Source organism: Haliotis rubra, unplaced genomic scaffold, assembly GCF_003918875.1.
Source record: "Haliotis rubra isolate DU_JTF1 unplaced genomic scaffold, ASM391887v1 Scf742, whole genome shotgun sequence".
Taxonomy (NCBI): domain Eukaryota; kingdom Metazoa; phylum Mollusca; class Gastropoda; order Lepetellida; family Haliotidae; genus Haliotis; species Haliotis rubra.
In genome coordinates this window covers 502,836-526,479 of record NW_025767460.1, presented here as the reverse complement: position 1 = coordinate 526,479, position 23,644 = coordinate 502,836, and the positions used below count along the sequence as shown (strand labels likewise).

Sequence of the window (23,644 nt, the reverse complement as noted above, 5' to 3'; positions counted from 1 at the left end):
TAAGTTTCTTTTCTCTGACAAAGTCGCGCATATGATTTCCCATTTCAGCGAAGGGAACTTTACACGTAGCAAATATTGGTGCCATTTCAGAAAAATGTTCGTACAGTTCGTCCGGAACGTGAATATCGACCTCTACCAATCCGAAACAAGGATCCGGTGATCACGGCATCGAGTAGGGTCTCCTGGCTAACGGCGGTATTCGCGTGAGCACTCGTGAAAGGATACTGTCTCGTCTTAAGAAAATCTTGCAGTTCAACATCCGTTCGCACATCTTACGGAAATCGCATTCCCACATGCAAATGATCTCATATCCCAAACCCCTGAGGTAACGCTGCGTTCTCTACGGTTCTGTTATATCGGAGTTTTGCTTTCTCGTTCTGCTCGACGCACGAATGACCGTGAAAATAACACCCCATAAATTCGTAACAGGTTCGAGATACGGGATCGCACCCATCCACCAGAAAAGGACCTATTCTTTTTCGCTCGAATTCAATCGATGCATCAACGATATTCCTTTCCTCGGTGACTTTCCCAATCTAACCAATCGTAGCTCATGGTATACTTTTCAGATTTCTTGCGATAAAACCTGTTTTACGCGGCGTCCGCAACCAGCGCCATCGAAATAACCAGTAGGCATCTCGAGTCCCAAACAGTAGAGATACAAGGCGTTGCAATCTAGACCGATGCACTTTTGACAGACTCTGTCCTTATCCCTCACAAGAAAAATGTCTCACCAGCGCTGTGATAACGACAAAGATAATAGAAGGCCCTCCCACAATACCGCGTCTCACCGTCTCCCACAGATCACTATCCCCCGGTCCGAATAGGGCAAAGTGAGCGCATTCTTTAAGCGCTGTCCTGAACAGTAATCGTCTCGCGATATCCGGTGTTGACACGGCATCTTTGAAAATATCTATGCGTGTCTCACGCCAATAGAAGCGTTTTAGTCTGTCAACAGCCTCCACGCCGGGTGACACGTCTAGATTATTATACCAAATCAAAAAGTCCCTCAGCGTTTGCATGTTATTCTCATTCCATATTTTTTGTATGTAAGCATAGTTCTCCTCCGCGCTTCTGGGGACGGTTTTTAATTTCAAATGTGATAGTATCTCTTGGGTTGACTTATTCCACCAACCTATGTCGTCATAGGGATTCCGTGAGATGTGCGCATGCGTAAACCATCAGTTTGCGTTCTGCTAGACATCGGTGATTAACGAAGCTTCATTGAAAAACTAATTAATTTGAGCTGTCCAAGTGAATACTTGACACACCTGCAATATCTGTGCTTCTACGATAACCTGCGGGTGTCGTGAACGACTTGAAAGCACTCAGTGGGTGAATCCCAGCTGAATTTCTACACTATTTGACCAAACGGCTGCGGCCGGGGTCAGGGGTTGAAGACCAGAGTTCAAAATGGCGACCCCACTGCGAGAGAATCATATGGCATCGGAGAGTGAGATCAGTGACTGTGAAGCAGTCGACTGTAAACCTCGTCAAAATGTTTTTGACGTCGCTGAAAGATTTCAGCACAACGGACAACATGAAATGGATGTAGAAGGTGCTAACAAGAAATGGCGAGGTATCAGTGCCAGTGGTGCAGTCAGGAAAGTAGGTCAAGCGAGACCTTGCAGTAAGACACAGGCTCTGCAGTCAGTCAGTGAACCAGACGACTCGCAGCAGATCAAAGATGTTATGTCAACATTTGTAGAGACTCAGGCTGCACAAACAGAGACTATGAAGGGTATTTCAGTCTTTTTGAGTGGATTAAAAACACAGTTTGAGAAGATCGAGACTTCGCTTAATTCCGGACAGACACGGATAGTGCCGAGCGGAAGTAAACAAACCGACAGCCATATTGAAGATGGCGAGGTCACTGATAATGACAACAGCGAGTGTGATGAGTTAGACAGTCTCGACAAGTGGGTGTCTGAGTGCGTGAATGACAACACAGCAGTTGTTGATGACCAAAATGCATCAGATGTCATTGACGACCTGTTTGCAGAAATGCGGTCGTTTATCGGTGATGATGACGATACATCGCCGCCTGTCAACCAAGGTCTTGCTACATCGGTGAGGGATGGGCTACAAAAACCGGTAAATCAGGAAAAGTTGAAAGAGCTTTTCGCTAAGTATAAACGGCCGGAAAACTGTTTAAACCTCCTTGCACCTCGTGTAAATGAGGAGATATGGTGTGAGGCGAGGAAAACATCTCGTACTTCAGACATCAAGGCACAGCAACTACAGGGTATGATTGCCAAAGCTACCATACCAATAGTGCAGTTGATGGACAATGTGATGGAGGACATGGTGGCGAAGAGAGAGCTAGATGCCAAAACAGTTCTCAACAAGGCAAAAGATTCATTGCGGATGCTCATTGCAGCACTATCAAATATGAATTCTTCAAGAAGGCAAAATTTTAAACCGGACCTCAGCCTTCCCTTCAAGAAACTGTGTGCCCCAAATGCAGTTGTAACTAGTGAGTGTCTCTTCGGGGATGAACTGAACAAAAAGATCAGGGACATTAGTGAGGCTAAGCAGATAACGTCAAAATTATCTGCTGGCCATAGCAAGCAAAAAACAAATCTGTATGGGGGCACTAAAAACTTTACAGCCACCCGATATTCCCCCTACTCAAATGAGGGTCAGCTTTCCCGCGGTGGCCGCCGGAACTTCGGTGGTAGTCACACTGTCAGTCAAGCCTCCCGTGGACGGGGACAAAGCTATCGGGGGAAGACAGCCCAACAACAGTCTTTTTTAGCCAGGCGCCAGAAGGACACGTACAGGAGGTAACTACCCAGGTGAGAAAGCACACAGGCTGTATTGATTGTTTGGCTAATACACCAGATAACTTCACAGCAGGGAAGACTGGGGTACATTTGTCAGTTTGGCAAGATATTACCTCGGATCCATGGATCCTAACGTGTGTCTCAGGCACTAAAATTGAATTCACTGAATTTTCTTTGCCAAAGCAGTACCACATCCCAAAACCCATCCAATTCAAAGAAAATGAACTCAGGGATATGAGAAACGAGCTCCAAATTATGTTGGGGAAAGGGATTATTGAAAAATGTTCACATGAAGAGAATGAATATATATCAAACATTTTTAGTAGAAGGAAGAAAGATGGCTCTCTCAGAATTATTTTGAATTTGAGACATTTGAATGAACAAGTTGATAAGCACCATTTTAAGATGGACACTTTTCAATCTGCTCTTTACTTAGTGCATCAGAACTGTTACATGGCATCAGTAGATTTAAAAGATGCATATTTTACCATCCCTGTGCATACTTTAGATAGGAAGTACTTAAAGTTCCTTTGGGAGGGGCAATTGTGGCAGTTTACGTGTTTGCCCAATGGGCTTACATCCGCTCCCAAGGATATTCACAAAGATCCTCAAACCAGTTTTCTCCACCCTTAGACAGGAAGGATTCTCAAACTCTGCCTATATTGACGATTCCTTTCTTGTGGGAGAGGACTATAAACATTGTGATGAAAATGTGAAGTCATCAGTGAGATTGTTAGACAAATTAGGATTTACTGTTCATCCTGACAAGTCCTTTCTTGTGCCAACACAGGAGATCACATACTTGGGATTCATTATAGACATTCAAAGGATGACAGTGAATGGATGTCATGATATCCTCAATTCCAAACACCTCACAATCAGAGACCTAGCATCTCTAGTGGGACAATTTGGTGCTAGTGCACATGGAATGCTATATGCCCCTTTGTACTGTAAAAGGTTACAGATATTCTACAACAGGGCCCTCAAACAGGCTAGTGGGAACTTTGATTCCCATATTGAACTCAGTGAGACATGTGTTGAAGATATACTTTGGTGGTCAAACTATGTAGGGGAAATACCCCAAACCCATCAACATGCCACTGCCTAGTGTAACGGTAGAATCCGATGCCTCGAAGACAGGTTGCGGAGGAGTGTCAGACGGTGTTAGGACAGGTGGACTATGGTCAAGGCAGGAAAGTGAAAAACACATTAACGTATTAGAAATACACGCTGCTTGGCTAGTCCTTCAGTCATTGTGTAGTGCACAAAGGAATGTCCACATAAGGTTGATGCTGGATAATACAACAGCTGTGACATATGTAAACAACATGGGGGGGATGAAATGGGGTTGTAACTTCATTGCAAGACTCATGTGGCTTTGGTGCAAGGATCGGGATATTTGGCTATCAGCTGCCCACTTGCCGGGTGCAAGTAATGTTGAGGCGGATTTGTGCTCAAGAAAACTTTCAGTTGATACGGAATGGAAATTAGATACATTAGTTTTCAACTCACTGTGTACAATATATGGCAAACCTAATCGAGACTTATTTGCTTCCCGGCTGAATAACCAACTTGATAGATATGTATCTTGGCACCCTGATCCCCACTCCGAGGCAGTAGATGCCTTTTCTTTGATGTGGAAGGACTCATATGACTATATCTTTTGCCCTTTCAGCTTACTGGGCCATGCTCTTCAGAAGATTCAATGGGAACAAGCAGACAGTCTTGTGGTGGCCCCACTTTGGAGGACCCAGTTCTGGTTCAGCAAGCTTCTAGAGCTGTCAACAGACTGTCCGAGATTGTTGCCAAAATCAAGGTCCCTACTGACACTAGTAAACCAACCGGAAGTTCTGCATCCACTCCACAAAAAGCTGCGCCTAATAGCATTCAGATTATCCGGAAAGCCTTGGAAGACGAAGGAATATCGGGATCAGCTGCGGACATCATGCTGTGCTCATGGCGCGATTCAACACAAAAACAATACGGAACTTATCTGTGCAAGTGGATGTCATTTTGCACTGAGAGGTGTGTGGATCCCATGTCACCATCTTTAAGCAATGGCTTAGCTTTTCTGGCTGAACTGTACAAACAAGGCCTCGGTTACTCAGCATTGAACACCGCAAGATCAGCCTTATCATCAGTGATCAAACTCAACAATATGCCCTTCGGACAGCATGACAGAGTAGTTAGATTCATGAAAGGTGTATTTAATTTGAGACCATCGCTACCAAAGAACTGTGTTACATGGGATGTCAATATTGTGTTAAGCTATCTTCAGAAAATAGAAGTGTCACCTAATTTGAAGCAGGAGACCCTTAGATTAGTCATGTTACTACTATTGTTGTCAGGACAGAGAGTACAATCCTTACACTTTGTGGATTTACGAAATGTGCAGTTAACTGATAACAGTGTGAAGATTCGATTTGGTGATCTTCTCAAACAATCTCGACCCTGTTATCACCAACAAGAACTAACTCTGGTTGGGTTCAGTGACCCAACTCTGTGTGTGGTTAGTACTATGAGATTGTATCTGGAGTTGACAAAGGACATCAGACATGGTGAAACTGCTTTGCTCATTTCTTTTCAAAAACCTCACCAGAGAGTCAGCAAGGACACTATAGCTAGATGGACGAAAACTGTGTTAAGAAATGCTGGTGTTAACATGGACATATTCACTGCTCACAGTGTGAGATCAGCAAGCACCAGTTCAGCACTTAAAAACAGTGTGCCTATTCAGACTGTACTAAACACTGCTGGGTGGAAAAAAGACTGTGTTTTCAGGAAGTTCTATAACAAACCCATCTGCAGTGATGAGCAATTTAGTACACAAGTTCTTGAATCTCATAAGAGCAAAACTTAAGTTATTGAAGTGTTGCAATCTATTGACCAATATGCTGTACTTGTTTTATGATGTTTATCATTGAGCTAACTAGTTTAGAAGATGTTTGTTTGCTGAATAGCATTACCCTAGTTCTGTTTTGAGAAATTTCCACTAAGTTACTCCTTCATTGTTATGTGGAATAGAGTATCACTTAGGAAGTTGTTGTCACTTGACCTATAATTGTGAGCCTCAATACAATTATTTGAGTGCAAAACTTGTTGTGTTGTACATATTTTGTTCTTGGATTAGCTGTGAAAATATGATACTACTCTAAAAATCTCACGGAATCCCTATGACGACATAGGTTGGTGGAATTAAACAGTTAACCGAGACTTACCTGTAAGTTGAAGGTTGACTAGAATTCCACCAACCTATGACGTAGGGATTACGTGCCCGCCACACCCACCCATATGCACTTCGTATCAATTTTCCGTTAAAAACTGATGGTTTACGCATGCGCACATCTCACGTAATCCCTACGTCATAGGTTGGTGGAATTCTAGTCAACCTTCAACTTACAGGTAAGTCTCGGTTAACTGTTTAATTCTTCGCGGTCTCGGTGCGCAGGAAGTCGACATATTTTTGCCAATTCACATCCTCCAGGGTATTAATACCCTTTAGGTTAGACCAAAACGCCTCTATGGAAGGGAGCTTCGTTTCCTCTAGCTTCTCGAAACTATCGAGGTACTCGTAACAAAAGAAACCCTTAGACTGAGAAACGTTGAACGTTAATAGAAACTGGTCATAGCTTACTCCGGGAGGCATAAAATTCGAGATATCTAAAATGTTCAGTCTTTGGGAAACGATGCTTATGTACTAATTGTTTCTCTTGATGATGAAATTATTATCGTCATCGATGATGTTCAATGCCCTGGCTAATTTGCTCTTCCATAAATTCAAATCGTATTTGGAACTATTGAATTCCAAAAGAGGGAGCTGATTACAATAGTCGGTCACTTTTCGTAACAAAGAAACCAGTCCCTCGAGCGTCCATTCATCACCCGGTGTCCACACCCCACGGGGCGAGGTGGCACGTGCTTGAACATCCGCTTCGTTGATATCTTCCCATTCATTGTAGTTGATTTTTACTGCTGTTGAGTCATCTCGCAGACCCTGCAACATGTCTCTGTACACATTCGGTTTTGATAGTCTATTGACCGTGCTCAGAGATGGTCCCTCGACATCATCATCATGTCCTCGTTTTGGTGCAACGCTGTTGTTTTTCCTACCCCGTAAATGATCAATTTGCTTCCGCAATTTGACCAAGGCCGGTTGTAATTTCAATTCGGTTAATCTTTTCGCCTCCGTGGCTATCTCCGTGACATAGTCCACGACCTGAGCGAGTAAACTCTCCGTTTCTTCCGTGACAATACACTTGGGTTCTTTGTAACCGGGAACGTTGGAGCACACGGAAATGGAAACGGGATGGTGACGTGTCGTCCACGACGTAGACGAAGTTTTGTTGCTCAAATCAGCGCTCTCACGTATCAGGAGAGATTCACCGTCAAACATAGCGTGATATTCATAAAGTCTGTCATCCAGCGGAACGTAAATACCGCATCTTTCCTCGAGTTGATCAAATATTGTCTGCGGCGGCGAAAAGTAACCACCGGGGAATCTGAGCACGCTTTTCTGACAACAACCGCTCTTTTCGTGATTCCTCGCGAGAGTCCTCCTGCGGAAGCACATATCGCAATGTCGACACTTGAATCGCTTAGCATAGGCTTCGAGATCGGCGATGTAGGTCAAGTGGCTTTCGTAACAATCCATATTCAGAGTGGATTTGTCATTGCCTTGTTTATTCGACAGATAGATGGGTACGCAAGAATGACCTTCGTCTTGCATTTTGAAAATGTTGACACGAACGTTAAAAGTCCTCTCTGAACAAAGGAACATCATCCGGGACGTTCAATCCTTTAAACGATAGTGGACTGATTTCCTTTCTTCCCTTAGCACGCGTAAATGTTCGAAATAATTTTAAAACCGTACTTTTCTTGGGTGTTTGTTTTAATCTACACCCTCCCGCTTCACGATACAGTTGATGATATGCTAGACATCTGAAAGCGCATAGCGAATCCACTTCACGATCCCTCGTTATGACAAGGCACTTCTTGATCTTTAACCACGTAGGTAGAGAGAGGGTTTTCTTGCCGAGAACGTAATTAGTACGGTACACCCTGTATGCGACATTGGTGATGAATACGGGCTTCCACTTCGTGTTTGGACGTTGTTGGAAGATGAGTTCGTCTAGGTTTTTCATGTGAATTCTTTTCACTACGCGGTTCAGCGAATCGCGGTTATGAATTAAACCAGGTCTGTCAAAAACGAAAGTGTTCTCGTAAGGAATAAAGTATCTGTATTCACCCGTTTCAATGTGACGTAAAATCATCCCAAATGATAAGTTCACTTTAAACGAATTTTCTTCGTGCTGGAAAATGTAATCCAGCTGATTTCGGAATTCGATTGCCTCCGTGTTGACGGGTTCAGTTAATGGGACATTGAACGTGTGCACAATATTATCTCCGCCATATTTATGCGGACGCAGTATGATATCTCTGTGGGTGATGTATACGTCTTTAAGAGTTTCGTTCACCACCGAACCTCCGTCGACTTGGTCCGTCCACGGTCTTCTCGCATCTCCTTCTGGCCATGGTTCGGGTTGTAAGAGTTCGCCATTAGCGCCGTAATGGCTTCGACGTTGATGACGCCACAATAATTTACGGCTTTCAAATCGTTGATGACATTGACGGCACGTTACCTTCTTAGTCGTTGCTCCAGGAGGACGTCGTCGTTGATAGATCATTGTTGTTGCGACATTGCGACGAGTGGTCGTGAAACGATCGTTGGCTTTGGAATATCTTGCCACAGGATTCGCACGAATACAAACTCCTTCTACAACATTTCTTGATATGTGCGTTGAATTTGGTGCGAGTCCGGAAGAGTTTATCGCACTTGGGACACGTGTACGTAATACCGGATCGTTTCCCCGCCGATAACATTTCACGTGCGTGTGAACAGTCGTGACCGGCGCCATTGTCACAAACGAGTCCACACGACTCGCACAAATAAACGTTGCTGGGAGTACGTTGATTATCGTTCTCTCTATCATCATTAGTTTGTCGGTTACTACACGCGTCAATATGACGAATAAGATGATTGCGCGTGTCAAATCGAGTCTGACACAGTCTACACTCGAAACAACGTCTTTGCGCACAGGCACAATCTACGACATGTTGGTTAAATGCTTGTCCCTTCACCCGCTGATTACAAAGTCTACACCGCCGATGTTTATCTTTTCTGTTCGTATTGTTGCTAGCGTACATCCTACTCTCTCTGGTCGATGTTTAGTTTTCTTTTCAAATATTTGATCACTTTCAGGAGATCCTCGACGGGGAAGCATATGCCATTATCTTTTTGGTAGAGTGTACCCTCTTGTCCCTTAAAGCGACGAACATCCGCGTACCAGTAGTTATCAATCTTGGTGAAAGTACAACGGTAGAACGGTTTCCTGGACACGAGCAGTTGAGCCGCCTCTCTCACGTCGTGATCTGATTTGTGTCGCTTCACTACCACGCTGTACGTGTGTTTGATGTCCCCGGTCTTCTCAAACAGCTGTAAATAAATAAACATAATAATTTAAAAAAAAAAAAAAAAATATTTTGCAATCATCATAACACGTGCCTATGAGATAATTGCCCTGATAAAAATGAACAATTGCTGCGAGCGGCGAGCGTTTGTGTTTCATATACCGTTAAATATAACGCTAAAATATATCTACATATGTCATACATCTTAAGTTTTCCCCCTACCCATGCCCGCGCGTGCGCACACACACACACGCACGCATTACACACACACACACACATTAAATGGAGAGAAAAAAAGTTAATATATAATTGTTACGACCTTACCCTTTCTCGCAACATTTTCCGGGAAGCCCAGGTTTCTCGAGCGTTTGTGACTATAACCACAAAACTATTGTCTCTCTTAACCTATAATATGATTGTCCATACTGGTAAAAAAATAAATAAAATAAAATAAAATACTTGGGCAACCCGTATTCGTATTCGTTTGTTTAGATACGGCTTTGGGTTTGTTTGGCTAACCCAAACCCTGGGCGACGTTAATGCATTTATCAAACTCTGTCGTACCAGGGCTATTGATGACTTTAAAACAAGACTGGTATTCATCTTTATAGGAAAAGTTCAAGATATGAATGTTATCGTGAGTTTAAATCTTTACTTGAACCCGAGTCGTATCTATACAACTTACGTAGTAAATTGCTTCGTAATGTTTTCATGCGCCTGAGACTTAACCTAAATGTTTTATACATCAATCAAGGAAGATATTCATCTATTATAAAATCACAAAGGTTCTGTCCATTTTGTAATACTGTAGAGAATGAATTACACTTTCTATTTCTTTGACCTGCATATAATGATTTAAGGCAACTGTAGTTTCCACAACGGCTAGAAATCAAATATTAATGCTACAAAACTATATTCAATACTTTCATGTAAAGCATTCCTATTACAATATAAGGTAGCTCCATTTATTTTATCACGCGCTTATATTGAGAAGAGATTCAATGTAACGTGTGTGTGTGTGTGTGTGTGTTACATGTTGTACATATCATACATATTTATTCTGTATACGGGCCTCTGGCCTTCATGCAATAAACTGATATATACGCCAAGCACGCTCTCCCCCCACGCGCACACACACACACATTCGTGCGAAACATAGGAAAATAGTGACATTTCATATACCGTTAAATAAAGCTACAATATAATTAATACATCATAAGTTTTCCCCTTACGCATGCCCACACACACACACACACACGCGCGCGCGCATTAAATGTAGAGAAAAGTTACATCTTAAGTTGTACCTACCTTTCTCGCGACATTTTCCGGGAAGCGCAGGTTTCTCGCTGATGCAAATGTATATTTTTGGATGTAGATGATACCTCCATTGATCTTGATTGAAATCTTTCTGGAGATAGTGTCCTTTAAAGTGACATAGGGCACGTTTGGGTTGCCGAACTCGTCGTAGTCATCGTCGCTGTCATCGCTTAACAGGATAACATCGCTTTCGGTTTCGCTGGTAGCGTCATCGTCGAGGTCTGATCTCTGTTTTTGAGTAAGATTACTCAGCGCGTAGACATCGTCATCATCATCATCGTCGTCACAGATCACGATATCAGTATCTTGTGAGGAGCATTCGGGTTCGTTCTTCCAGTTCACCGCTGGTCGCTTTTTCGTTTTCTTCGAAGAAGAACTCGATTCAGCTACTTGGGGTGCCTTACGTTTCACACCCCTCTTCTCGACTTCGGCGACGTCGGCATTGCTGCTAGTGTTGATAGTCTTCTTCTTCTTCAAGATGTCCATGTCGGCGGTGGCGGCGTGTTGGGGTGGTTGGCGGTGTGGTCTGAAGACAGAATCGGATAGCTTTTATATCGTTACACATAATACAAACACATGAAAAGAATAACAATTAGCGGTGGGACGCGAGGGAGAGAGTAACAATTAGCGACGGGGATGCGCGGTGCAGGAAAACATCATTGTTACTAGGGTGGACGGTTTCGGGTCAATAAGGAGGAGCTTATGGGTGTTTGCACGTGTCTACGGAAAGGAACATAACGAAAACACTTACTCGTGCACGATGTAGATATACTCGGGAAAGACCAATATCCTTTCTCATTACACGTCTCGGTACCTCTTCTCCATAAACAACTGAGGTTTAACGATGTGTATCGTCAAAAAATACTGGTCCTCTCGAGGGTTTGAGTTAATTAATGCACGTGGTTAATTCAACGCCTCTAGATGTATCGTCAAAAAACACGAATCTACGGTGTGTGTATGTGATAACTATACTTCCATGGTTTAGCCTAGCCCGAGCAAGGTGGGTGAGTGTTATTAGACGCTACATCACAGTAACGAGCAATTTGCTAGTAATTAACAGTGGTATCTTTGACTGACCATCTCCTCTCTCCAAACGCGCGATGATCGCTAATTTGTTGATTGATGCTCGTCCGAGGGATGACAATCAAAAGGGAGGAGGGAGGGAGTCTCAGCAGCTGACAAAACACACGCTCAGCGAAATACTCGTCAACGACGTATTTCCAAAATTCGTACAATTAGCCCAGACAAGTGTTTATAAAATACTACATATCTACATATCGTTGCAATGATTTCTTCAGTGTAATTATATGTGATCGAAGATATCGCTCTCCCACGAACTGCGCGGCCCGAGTATGTGGAAATTATGTAATTCCACAAGCCCTGTATCCGAGTGGACTTCGGTATCGGGTCACCTGTTCTCCCCCCACCCCACACTCCCCATGGTCATGCCGGACTTTGGGTATCGGGTTACGATACCTATTGTCTTTCACTAACTGGGGTCAGTCGATTAGAGACAGCGCGACGAGAAGATCACAATGGGATCATGTCTTGGTTGAGTTTGGCGAGTCTATGGTGGACTACCAGCGGTGTCCTGGGGTTACCCCCAAGATGCTCTTTGATGGATGGAGGGGAACTGTGGTGCTACGCTGGCACCCGAGACCTCTCAACAGGAGGACCGTACCCCCGGGTCCTAAGGATAACAGGCGAGAGGTGGGACCGGGGGTGTTCTGTCGGTGGAGACAACTATCCTAACCTGCGATTCGTAGACCTTAAAAACAGCGCCGTGACCTGTGGGGAGATTGCGAGACCCTCCTGGGTCACAATACAGACTAATGATGAACCGAGTCCCGAGGTGAGTTATGCAAACATAATTATAATATATAATGTTTTTCAGATTAAAAGTACTATGCAGCAGAGAGAGTTTGGGGATTATTTATTCATTTTATTATTTATTTATTCATTTATTTCGTGTTTTTCGCAGATTCTTGCTAGCTCACCATTGACGACCGGAACCGCGACAACCGTCATCAAAACCGACACATCTACGTCAACTACGACAACTAGCACCACCACCACTACTCCACCATTCACAGGTATTGTTATTAGATATCCTATTAGTTTTTGTATTGAAACCGATCGTATTTTACTTATTTTGTTGTATTTCTAACTTCTTTTCTTAATGTTCTTGTTCTCTATTGTTAGACGACGCTGGATCGGACCCACCAACCTTTGGAAACATCACGTCGTACTCGACAAGCGATAGCGCTCCGCCAGACGAACACGACATCGTCACACTGCTGGAGCGGACCGTTCCCAAAGACTCCGCCGTTCTACACGACAGAGTGTACCACCGATCCGTCTGTCGTATTATTAATATATCATCAGTATTCATGTATGTGTGTGTGTGTGTGTGTGTGAGAGATATATCATTCGTGTATAATTATGCGGTGTGTGTGTGTGTGTGAATGAAACAAAATGTTAGTAATAATAATAATAATAATATCCCTCTCTGGTGCATAATATCTTTAATCTGTAAAACAATAATAATAATAGTAATAATAATAAATGTGAACGCTTACCTTCAGACGTTGTTGTTGTTGTTGTTGAATATATGGTTACACATCCCGTATTAGTATCGCTTACATTAGATGAATACACACCCTCACCGTTCATTATTATCTACGACTGCCATGTATATCTACAGATCATCGCGAGCGATGCGATGCTGTATTGTATCTACCAACTCTGATAACTGCTCCTTTAATTTGTTCAGATTTTGTTTTTCCACCCATATTGTTAAAGGATGATTCGTTTCCTTTTCTCTCTGTCTTGAATTCCTGTATGACTGACAACTATTCATCTTGTAAGTGATATTGATATAGTTCGAATTGTTCAATGCTTCGTTGATCAACTACGACTTATGCAGTGTTTTCTCGTTGCCCTTCATATTGTTCGGCACTGCAAAAAATAAAATAAAAATAAATAAATAATAATAATTATCAACATAAATACATTTGTATTAATCATTCCCGTGTGATAACCCTGATAGCGTTGTGACTAATATACCACGTGATATTATTGCATTCGTTATGGGTGTACTTACCTCTCGTCTTGTGTGTCACGTATTTCTTGATCATCGTCTCTTGATACCTTATGTGTAGTATGATGAATGACGACAAATTCAACTTCTTCATTGAGATAGCGAGCGTGTTGATCTCGGTGATATTCAGTGTCCACTTCATTATACGTTTTGAAACCACAATTCCTGCACTTATGGGTTGTTTTTTTCGCACTGGTTGATGAATCTACTCTGCGGTATTGCAAGGGTCGTAACGTTATAAATTCATCGAACGTGACAAACCACGGTTTATCTAACGAGTCATCTTCTGAGGATGAATCGTCTTGGGTAGTCGATGATATTTTATCCGATTGGTGCTGTGTCTTCTCCTTATAGTTTTCGTTCGACATGATCAACGTATATATGTAAGGTTTTGATTTGTTTTTTCGTTCATCGAGTCCGGTGTAGTCTGTATTTTATTAAATACTTTCTTAAACACGTAAATATTCATCTAGTCCAAAAACTAATGATTACACGAAACTGGGGATTGGTATCTCGTGTGCTAGCAAGGTTCTCCACTCGACGATTACCTTTGGATGGAGAACAACGAACTCCATACAATAGTCGCTGAGAGATGGGTGTTTGGATTATCCAGGTGGGGATGTGTTTGTCTCCGTTACTCGGTTTACTACTGTGTTTGTCGTTCACCAAGTGTAGCGCTGTTTGTATTTAGTAAATACTACTCTCAACTCGCGATTGTTCTTTAGAAATGTAGCTAATGACGAATCGAGTTGAAGTGGGGAATGTTAATTCGTGCGTGAGGTGTGACAAGAGAAAACAATGTGTTTGTAATTAACCGCGTGTATGAAATTGGTCCTTGAAGCTTCAGCGGGAGTAATGTTACTGTTTTCATTGTTGTATGGATTAGTAGGCGTGGGGGGTTTATAAGACGTGATTAGCTCGGTACTCTTCCTCCGAATTATTCTTACGGTGATATTCGTACAGTCATGAACAACCACAATATCTACCCCAGCGACATTTTTCGTCTGTTTGACAGAGGGCTCATTTCCTCAAACGTTTATCTAAGTTCATTAGTGGATAAATATCTACTAACGGGATTAGACATTGCTCTCGATGAGGCAAACGCGAGAGTTATAGACGGTATCCACAGATTTGGTGTATCGATGTTACCTCCTTTGGAATGTGATACGGTGCATCACGTAAATGGTAAAAGGAGCGATGTTGGACCATCATCTGTCATACGACCAAGGGACGCGCCAAATGGCATGAAACGGTAGAGAGTTTATTAAAGTCTACCAACGACCCTCGTGCCCCTGTGACACCGCCCATTGGACGCGCCAAATGGCGTGAAACGGTAGATACACTACTAAGGTCTACGGACCACCCTCGTGCCCCTGTGACACCCCCCGTTGGTCGAGCCAAATGGAGGGAGGGGTTAAAAAAAGCCTCTTTGCTGCATGTTCCAAGACTCCCTAGAAGTATATCAGCAGCTTTTAATCCCGACCCTGTGGTGGGGTGTCGACCACCTTCACCCCCGGATAACCAACGACGAACCCGCAACCAAATGGATAGAGTTGTGGGACGAGTGGCAGCGGAGCGGACCCGATGGCAAGATCTTAGCATAGGACACGGGAAACGATTATGCTAAAAAGTACGTATTATCTTCCAATATTTTAGTTATTCATCTAATAACATAATATTGCTGCTCGATTCATCTAACATAACGTCTCACACGCACACACACACCCACAGCAAACGAAACTTCTCACGTTGTGTATTGATAAAATATGTCTTACCTCATCTTTTTTCCTGTGTCCCATTCTCCATGTTTTGTGATTTTGATGAGCGCACACTCCCGTAGTCCTCGTAATCGTTTGTTTTTTCCCTGCAATCTGGATAGGATCCGTGTGTATAGGGCATCGTTTCGGTTGATGGCTTTGAGGGAACCCATGCATGATAAGACCTTTGAACATGTTTCTTTTTTCCTTACAGAGACCCAGCGATGAAGACCCTGCTTGGCGTTCCTGACGCTTTGAAATGTTTCAAAGCATACTTCAATGTCGCAAATTTTATTTTTTAAAAATAAATGCACTTCCTAAAAGTTCCGTTCGTTGGTTGTTGTTGAATAGTTGTGTAAATGTATTCACTCGAGAATATTAGGAGCTTTGGTTGATATGTACAGTGTCTAATGGTGTTAGCGGAATGATGTCAGTGTATTGTCTCAGTTCCGACACACACACACACACACGCACACAAAAAATCTTGTACGTGTACATGATGGTTAGTCCGTGTAGTGCACTCTCTTACACGTGCATGAGTGAATCTTTGAAGATACATTTTTCTTCACGGCACACTTTCCGCTATGCGTCAGAAAACGATGGTACGTGTATTTCAGTTTGGTATTGCAATACACACAAGTAAATAGTCCTTGGTAATCTTCACCGTTTGCGTCCACTGGTAGCAGACCAGAACACGCATCACACAGGTAGGCCATTTTAAACTAAAGTGTAAGCGCTCTAGAATGGCGTTGGTGCGCACGTAACACTCCTCGGTGAGATATTCAAACTCATATGACTCTTAAGACTCTGCGCCTATGGCTACTTATCCGACACTATCATTCACATTTAATTGTCGTTTTCAAGTTCTACAGTTTGGATGTTCTGTTCATACTATAAGAGCACATGTATATCTAATTAATTAACTGCGGTCTCATTAGAATACTTTTAGCTATGACTCGGTATCGGACGTCTGTGTACTTTTCTCGATAGTTTCCTGGGGCATGTGATTGACATAAGCGACGATGTGTTTATTGTTCGTCCGGACATCTGTGTACTTTTCTCGCTAGCTTCCCGGGTCAGGTGTTTACCCTACTCGGCGAGGTGTTTAATTAGTGGGCGACGGTCGCTCGCCGCGGCAGAGCTCGCTAATTGGGGTACCTCTTTTTATCGAAAAATTTAACATAGGAATCCCCATTCAAAATTACCGGATAGCGACACATACATAACTACTGAGGACCGATTGCTTGTGTCAATGTTGATTGAAACAGCTGTAGGTGGGTGACGATTGCTTGTGTCACTGTTGATGGACACAACTGTTGGTGGGGCACAAATGTTTGTGACACTGTTGATGGACACAACTGTAGGTGAGGACCGATTGGTAGTGTCACTGTTGATGGTCACAACTGTAGGTGAGGATCGATTTCTTGTGTCACTGTTGATGGTCACAATTGTAGGTTGTGACGATAGCTTGTGTCACTGTTGATGGACACAACTGTTGGTGGCGGACAATTGTTTGTGTCACTGTTGATTGTCACAGCTGTAGGTGGGGAACGATTGTTTGTGTCACTGTTGATGGACACAAATATAGGTGGGCGACGATTGTTTCTGTCACTGTTGATGGTCACAACTGTGGATGGGGGACGATTGCTTGTGTCACTGTTGATGGACATAACTGTAGGTGGGGGACGATTGCTTGTGTCACTGTTGATGGTCACAACTGTAGGTGAGGAACAATAGTTTGTGTCACTGTTGATTGACACAACTGTAGGTTGGGGACGATTGCTTGTGTCACTGTTGATGGTCACAACTGTAGGTGAGGAACAATAGTTTGTTTCACTGTTGATGGTCATAAGTGTAGGTGGGGGACGATTGCTTGTGTCACTCTTGATGGACACAACTGTAGGTGAGGACGATTGCTTGTGTCACTGTTGATGGACACAACTGTAGGTGAGGACTATTGCTTGTGTCACTGATGATGGACACAACTGTAGGTTAGGACGATTGCTTGTGTTACTGTTGATGGACACAACTGTAGGTGGGGGACGATTGCTTGTGTCACTGTTGATGGACACAACTGTAGGTGGGGGACGATTGCTTTTGTCACTGTTGATGGACACAACTGTAGGTGGGGGACGATTGCTTGTGTCACATCTGTTGGTCACATCTGTAGGTGGGGGACAATTGCTTGTGTCACTGCCGATGGGCACATCTGTAGGTGGGGACCATTGCTTGTGTCACATCTGTTGGACACAACTGTAGGTGGGGGACGATTGCTTGTGTCACTGCCGATGGACACAACTTTAGGTCTGAATGATTACGGTATTTTTATATGTATGATATTAATGAACCTACGCCAACAGTTGTAAAAAATAACACTATCTTGTTGATGATGGTATGATTTCTTTTTGCAAATCCCCATTTGAGATATATTCCTTTTAGTCTTCGGAAAATCTCGAACAGCAGCTGAACATATACCTGGAAGAAAAGCTTCCTGACACTGCAGACCCGTGAAGGTCCGGGTTAGAATTGACCTCCAGCAACCCCTACCTGTCTTAAGAGGCTTGTTGACTTGGTTGACACATGTCATCGTATCCCAACTACGTAAATCAATGCTCACGCTGATGATCACTGCATTGTCTGGTCCAGACTCGATTATTTACAGACTGCCATCATGTAAGTGGAATATTGCTGAGTGCGGCGTAAAACTAAACTCACTCACTCAGTCCTGACACTGCATTTTGTGTGTTTTCAATCAAAACTGAAGGTGAATAATCATATATCACATTTTGCAGAAAACCCATATTTATATATCTGGTATAAATATAGGGTCCTTATCATCTGTATTAAGACGAAGACAAAGTATTGTAGTTGCACGAAATAGATGCCTCATTAGAAAAGGAAACAACTTACAGTGTATCAACAGTAATATAGTGCATGTCTGTTGTCATACATCGTCTAATTTAATGCTACATTTGAAGCTATTGCATTTGCCAAAAACCTTTATCTGTATCATCCATAGTGTATTGTTTGTGACATATGACTTTTGGAAATGTATCAACAACAACTAAAAAGGCCTAGTTTTAAGCACTTAATGCCACGTTCCAGGTCCTTTTCGTGTCCTTCTCGTTTTTAGCGCACACTTTCATTACATTTTACTACTTCTGTGGATCTGACGTTGCAACTGACGACTCCCACACACTGAGATTACTAATACTACACAAGTGTCTGTCAGATACCATTCATCTTACAGTGTATCTCACGAGCGAGAAGTATTTCATCTAGATAATCGGTTGGTGCATCTTGACGATGTAGGTCTTAGACATGTACAGCTTTTGCCAAGCAACTTAATCAGATGAAATCTGGGGTTCGAACCCATACCAAAGGTTTCCAGTGAACTGAAAACAAAATTGAAAGTCTATGTCCATATGTTTTAAGTTGACCGTATTTCCTAAGTCTTAAAGACTAGGAATATATTGAACACAACCGATAAGTACTTACTAATGATAACTGGCGTATAGCTTGTTTGGTTGGTTGGTGTTATAGTTTTAGGGCGACGTGGGTCAGTAAGAGTCCTATTTGTGCCCAACACATTGACTTGACTTAATTTATATCACAGGTTATTGCACCGCCATCAGGAATTGATACTTTAGATAACATAAACAAGACATCACCAATAATATTCATTTGGATAGACGTATACATGTATCGAATAACCTCTGCTTCGTTTTACAGATTAAAAACCTTAAGTAATCACTTCCATTTCTGAAACATGAAATACTCATTCATTAAAAAAGCAGTAGGTTCAGATGACAGAGTGTTAAAATGATGTAAAATCACAGAACTAAATCTGTCTAAGCCATTTGAGAGCCTGTCTAGATTACATCATATTTTCCAGATAACGAGACAAAATCTAAAACTGCCCGTTGCACTGACCCATGCATGATAATGGGGCCTAAGGCATGTCGCTTGTGTGCCTGTTGGAGTTATCGTTCTTGTCTAAATTGGTTGTGATATTCACAGTAATAAGGAGTCCTTCCAGATTTTCCATTCGGCCAATTCTGAAATGAGCGGGTGGCGAGTGGCGCCTGGTGACTTCTCATTTAATCGTTTCGCCATATACTGGAACAACAGAGGATGACTAGTGCTGCATAAATGTTTCTAGAATTGCTCTTGATTTGTACCAAGTAATTTTTTCCACAATTTCAACATTCGTGATTGAATTCAATATCGTTTGGATTTATGTCTGATGCGCACATAAAATTCTGATAGCTGACATGCGTTCATGACAATGACTTTACAAAGTGCCACCTCGGCGCGGTCAGGAGTACATGTATTTTAAATCTTACATTTGTACGTATTCAAGAGGTTTCTCCGTGGTTAAATAACCTGTGTGTGTATGTATGTGTGCCGAGGTCAGCTGGGTTCAGTAGCTAAAGTAACACACTTCACAAAAACGTCTTTGAAGATTAGGTTCAGCATATACTCTTCAAAATAAAAAGTAGGGGAACCTGAACTTTCAATTTGGATAGGAAGTATAAACAACCTTTTCAAAGACAGACATCTCATGAACGCAAAAACGCACCCCTATTTGCCCTTATCACCACCCATTAAATTCACTGTAGACCATTAATCTTGACAACCATCTTGCACCATACAGTTGTTTGTGTTTTTGTATTTTTTCTAGCCGTTTTTCTTTCTTTGAAAATGTACACATACAAATTTCACTTCATTCACCAATCATCTTTCAGTCGTAAATTAAAAAAAGTTCCCCTTCCGTTTTAAGGGTATGATTATTGATGGGGTAAACGGTGTTTGCAAGGGAACAATCAGTCAAAACTCCAAAACAGATTTCATTTGGCCAAACAACAGTCAAAACTCCAAAACAGATTTCATTTGGCCAAACAACAGTCAAAACTCCAAAACAAATTTCATTTGGCCAAACAACAGTCAAAACTCCAAAACAGATTTCATTTGGCCAAACAACAGTCAAAACTCCAAAACAGATTTCATTTGGCCAAACAACAGTCAAAACTACATCAAAACATCACGCCTCAAGAACAATTTACAGAAAACAGTTTGGTTTGTCTTCATTATATGAAAAAAACACCCAAACTGCTATGTTTATATCGTTCTGAAATGTATTTCCTGTGACTTTTATTCATCAGGTTATTCCAAGAAATCACTTTCGGATCATTTATAAGTTCAAATGAAGAATTCATTAAAACCAACATGTGATGTAGGTATTAAAAACAAGTATTTTCCTATTGTTCTGATGAACAAAAAAGCATGTGTAATATATAGGAACGCCATTAGTCTTTAATTACACTTTTACAACAACACAGTTTATGGGATTTGAGTGAGTGAGTGAGTTTATTTTTACGCCGCACTCAGCAATATTCCAGCTATATGGCGGCGGTCTGTAAATAATCGAGTCTAGACCAGACAATCCAGTGATCAACAGCATGAGCATCGATCTGCGCAATTGGGAACCGATGACATGTGTCAACCAAGTCAGCGAGCCTGACCACCCGATCTCGTTAATCGCCTCTTACGACAAGCATAGTTGTCTTTTGTGGCAAGCATGGGTTGCTGAAGATCTATTCTACCCCGCGTCTTCACAGGTCAGGAGTTGAAAGAAACGGAAAGCAAGTATAATGGGATTTGAAGAAATCAGGACAGTGTTCGTGTCGTTAGCTACAACGCTGTGTTCGTGTAGTGAAGGGAGAAGTGTTAAGGTTGCTTTGTTAACCGAGATCTTGTGTTTTCGTCGTTAACTGTGAGAAGTTGTGTTCTTTTAGAGATTCTCTCGGCTTGTAACACTAATCCCTTTAAAACAAATTGTTTGACTTCTACCCTTGGGTTCGCGATTATCCAAATGCACATTATCTTAAACTTGTAATCGTGAAGGACATGCACGATAGGAAACCCAGCTGATTGTTCTATGGAATACACGAGTCCCCTCAGGAGGATACAGAACAAGTGTTGAGAGACTTTCTCGTCAAATCGCTCAACTTCCAAGAAAACAGGGTTGATAAGATAACTTTCAAAGTTGTTAATAGACTTCCCCTGTCCGAGTACCAGAGGCAGAATAATACTTTTGCAGTGCGGAGCATAATTGCTACATTCTTGTATATGCCGGACCGCGAAGCAGGTTTTGTTGGGCGTAAAGTACTGAAAAACTCTGGGATCAACATACAAACATATCTCCCCACTCTGGTTTGAAAGTAAACACTGATAAGACAAAACTTATATCGATAGGTTCAAAGATAAGATCAAAATTGAAACTATGTCGAGAATGGAACCTAGATTGGAAACAAGAACCATTTAAACAGCTTGGTATTAAGTTTTCTTTGGATTTATATGAAATAATCGACATGAGGTATGAAAGCAAACTGTGAAACATTAATAGCAATATGGTCAGCTCGTAACTTAACTCCAGTAGGTAAAAACACCATTCTTAAATCACTGATACTTCTAAACTTTAATCATCTGTTGTTGTTTTTTCTCTTCCAAATCCAACATACATTGTTATTGACAATTTCAAAGGAAATGTTTCAACTTCATACGGAGTAATCAACCTGACAAGATAAAACGATCTCAAATAATTTGTGATAGGGCAGATGGGGGAATGAAATGCCCCAAAATAAGAGAGATTACACGCTCTCAGAGAATAGCTATGATAAGACGCGCCTTTACCACTAACGTCAAGTGAAAACACTTATTCTTGTTAAATATCTCTTGTGTCATACTGTTGATGAAATGCTGGGTAAACAACAAAACGCATGTCTCCTTTGCAACATAAATTAAACCGCTTTACAAAGATCTAATACAAGGTTGGTGGTTGTTTATAGAGGGTTTGAACTTATACTGATAATATGTCTCAATCAGTGTGGTTTAATGATAACATACAGGTCGAATATAAAATATTCTTTATAAAAAAAATGTACAAAATAGGCGTAAGATACATAAACGATGATATTGACGAAAAGGGATAATTTTACTCCTCTAGAGACTTGTGTAAGCTTAACTCCATTGTGATAAACTATTTAGATTATTTAGGCATTATACAATCTATACACAAAGAACGTAATTAAGCACCCTCTGACATATCTCACAATTGAATGAGCCCTGATCTTAACCCTTTGGAGCTTATCTGGGACATGATTGGTCGTTGAAAAGATCAACATTGAAACTATGTCAAGAATGGAACCTAAATTAGAAACAAGAACCACTTGAACTGCTTGGAATTAAATTTTCTTTGGTTTCATATGAAATGATCGACGTGAATTATGAAAGCAAACTTAGATACTGTGAAACATTTATGGCAATATGGTCAGCTCGTAACTAAACTCCAGTAGGTAAAAACACTATTCTTAAATCACTGATGCTTCCAAAATGTAATCATCTGTTTTCTTCACTTCCAAACCCACCAGACATTGTTATTGACAAATTTCAAAGGAAATGTTTTAACTTCATATGGAGTAATAAACCTGACAAGATAAAGCGATCTCAAATAATTTGTGATAGGGCAGAATAAAATGCCCCAAATTAAGAGAGACTACATACTCTCAGAAAATAGCTATGTTAACTCATTTAGGCCGAGAGACGCATATATGGGGCAAATTAATCAGCTCCTCACAGCGAGTGACGTGTTTATGGGGCAGGTAATTGGCAGTTTCTCACAGCGAGAGCCACATATATCCGCCAACAGAAAGCAACTCTTATTCAGCGAGAGACGCACATGTGTGTCGTACTTTTAAAAATCGCACTGTACCTATTATATCAACCAATTGAGTAGGGCTGAGCAAATATGAGCTTTTTTAACGAGAGATGCTACATTTAGTGTCAATCAGAAGAAGTATTTAAAGTGTTTTGATAGCAGTTGCTAATCATTATCATAGGCTCATACAGCGTTTGGCAAATGAACACATGTCGGCGAGAAAGGGCATTATGTTGTTTTTACAGAGGTAAGTGTCTGGTACACTTCATTGGGAATGGATAATAAAATACCTCTTATGCACATTGATTGAATTAGATGTAATGGTTTCGAGGTTACTGAAGATTATATTTTCTTCAACTTCCTAATAAATAGGAAACAATATACGAAATTTCAAGGACATACAAAGAATTCAAACACAATAGAATAGTTGGAGGTACTATTTTTTTACTTTTTAGGTATTATTACGTTGTCATGTTTCATATAATGAAACATAATG

The 23,644-nt window shown here is 41.6% G+C and overlaps 1 protein-coding gene across 1 annotated transcript; it reads left to right on the top strand.

Moving 5' to 3' along the window:
* Positions 1-1,942: 1,942 nt before the first annotated feature.
* On the top strand, positions 1,943-3,026 carry LOC124259935. The gene has a single exon (XM_046694158.1). The coding sequence runs from the start codon at positions 2,005-2,007 to the stop codon at positions 2,788-2,790; it is 786 nt and encodes a 261-aa protein (XP_046550114.1). The 5' UTR covers positions 1,943-2,004; the 3' UTR covers positions 2,791-3,026.
* The last annotated feature ends 20,618 nt before the right edge of the window (positions 3,027-23,644 follow it).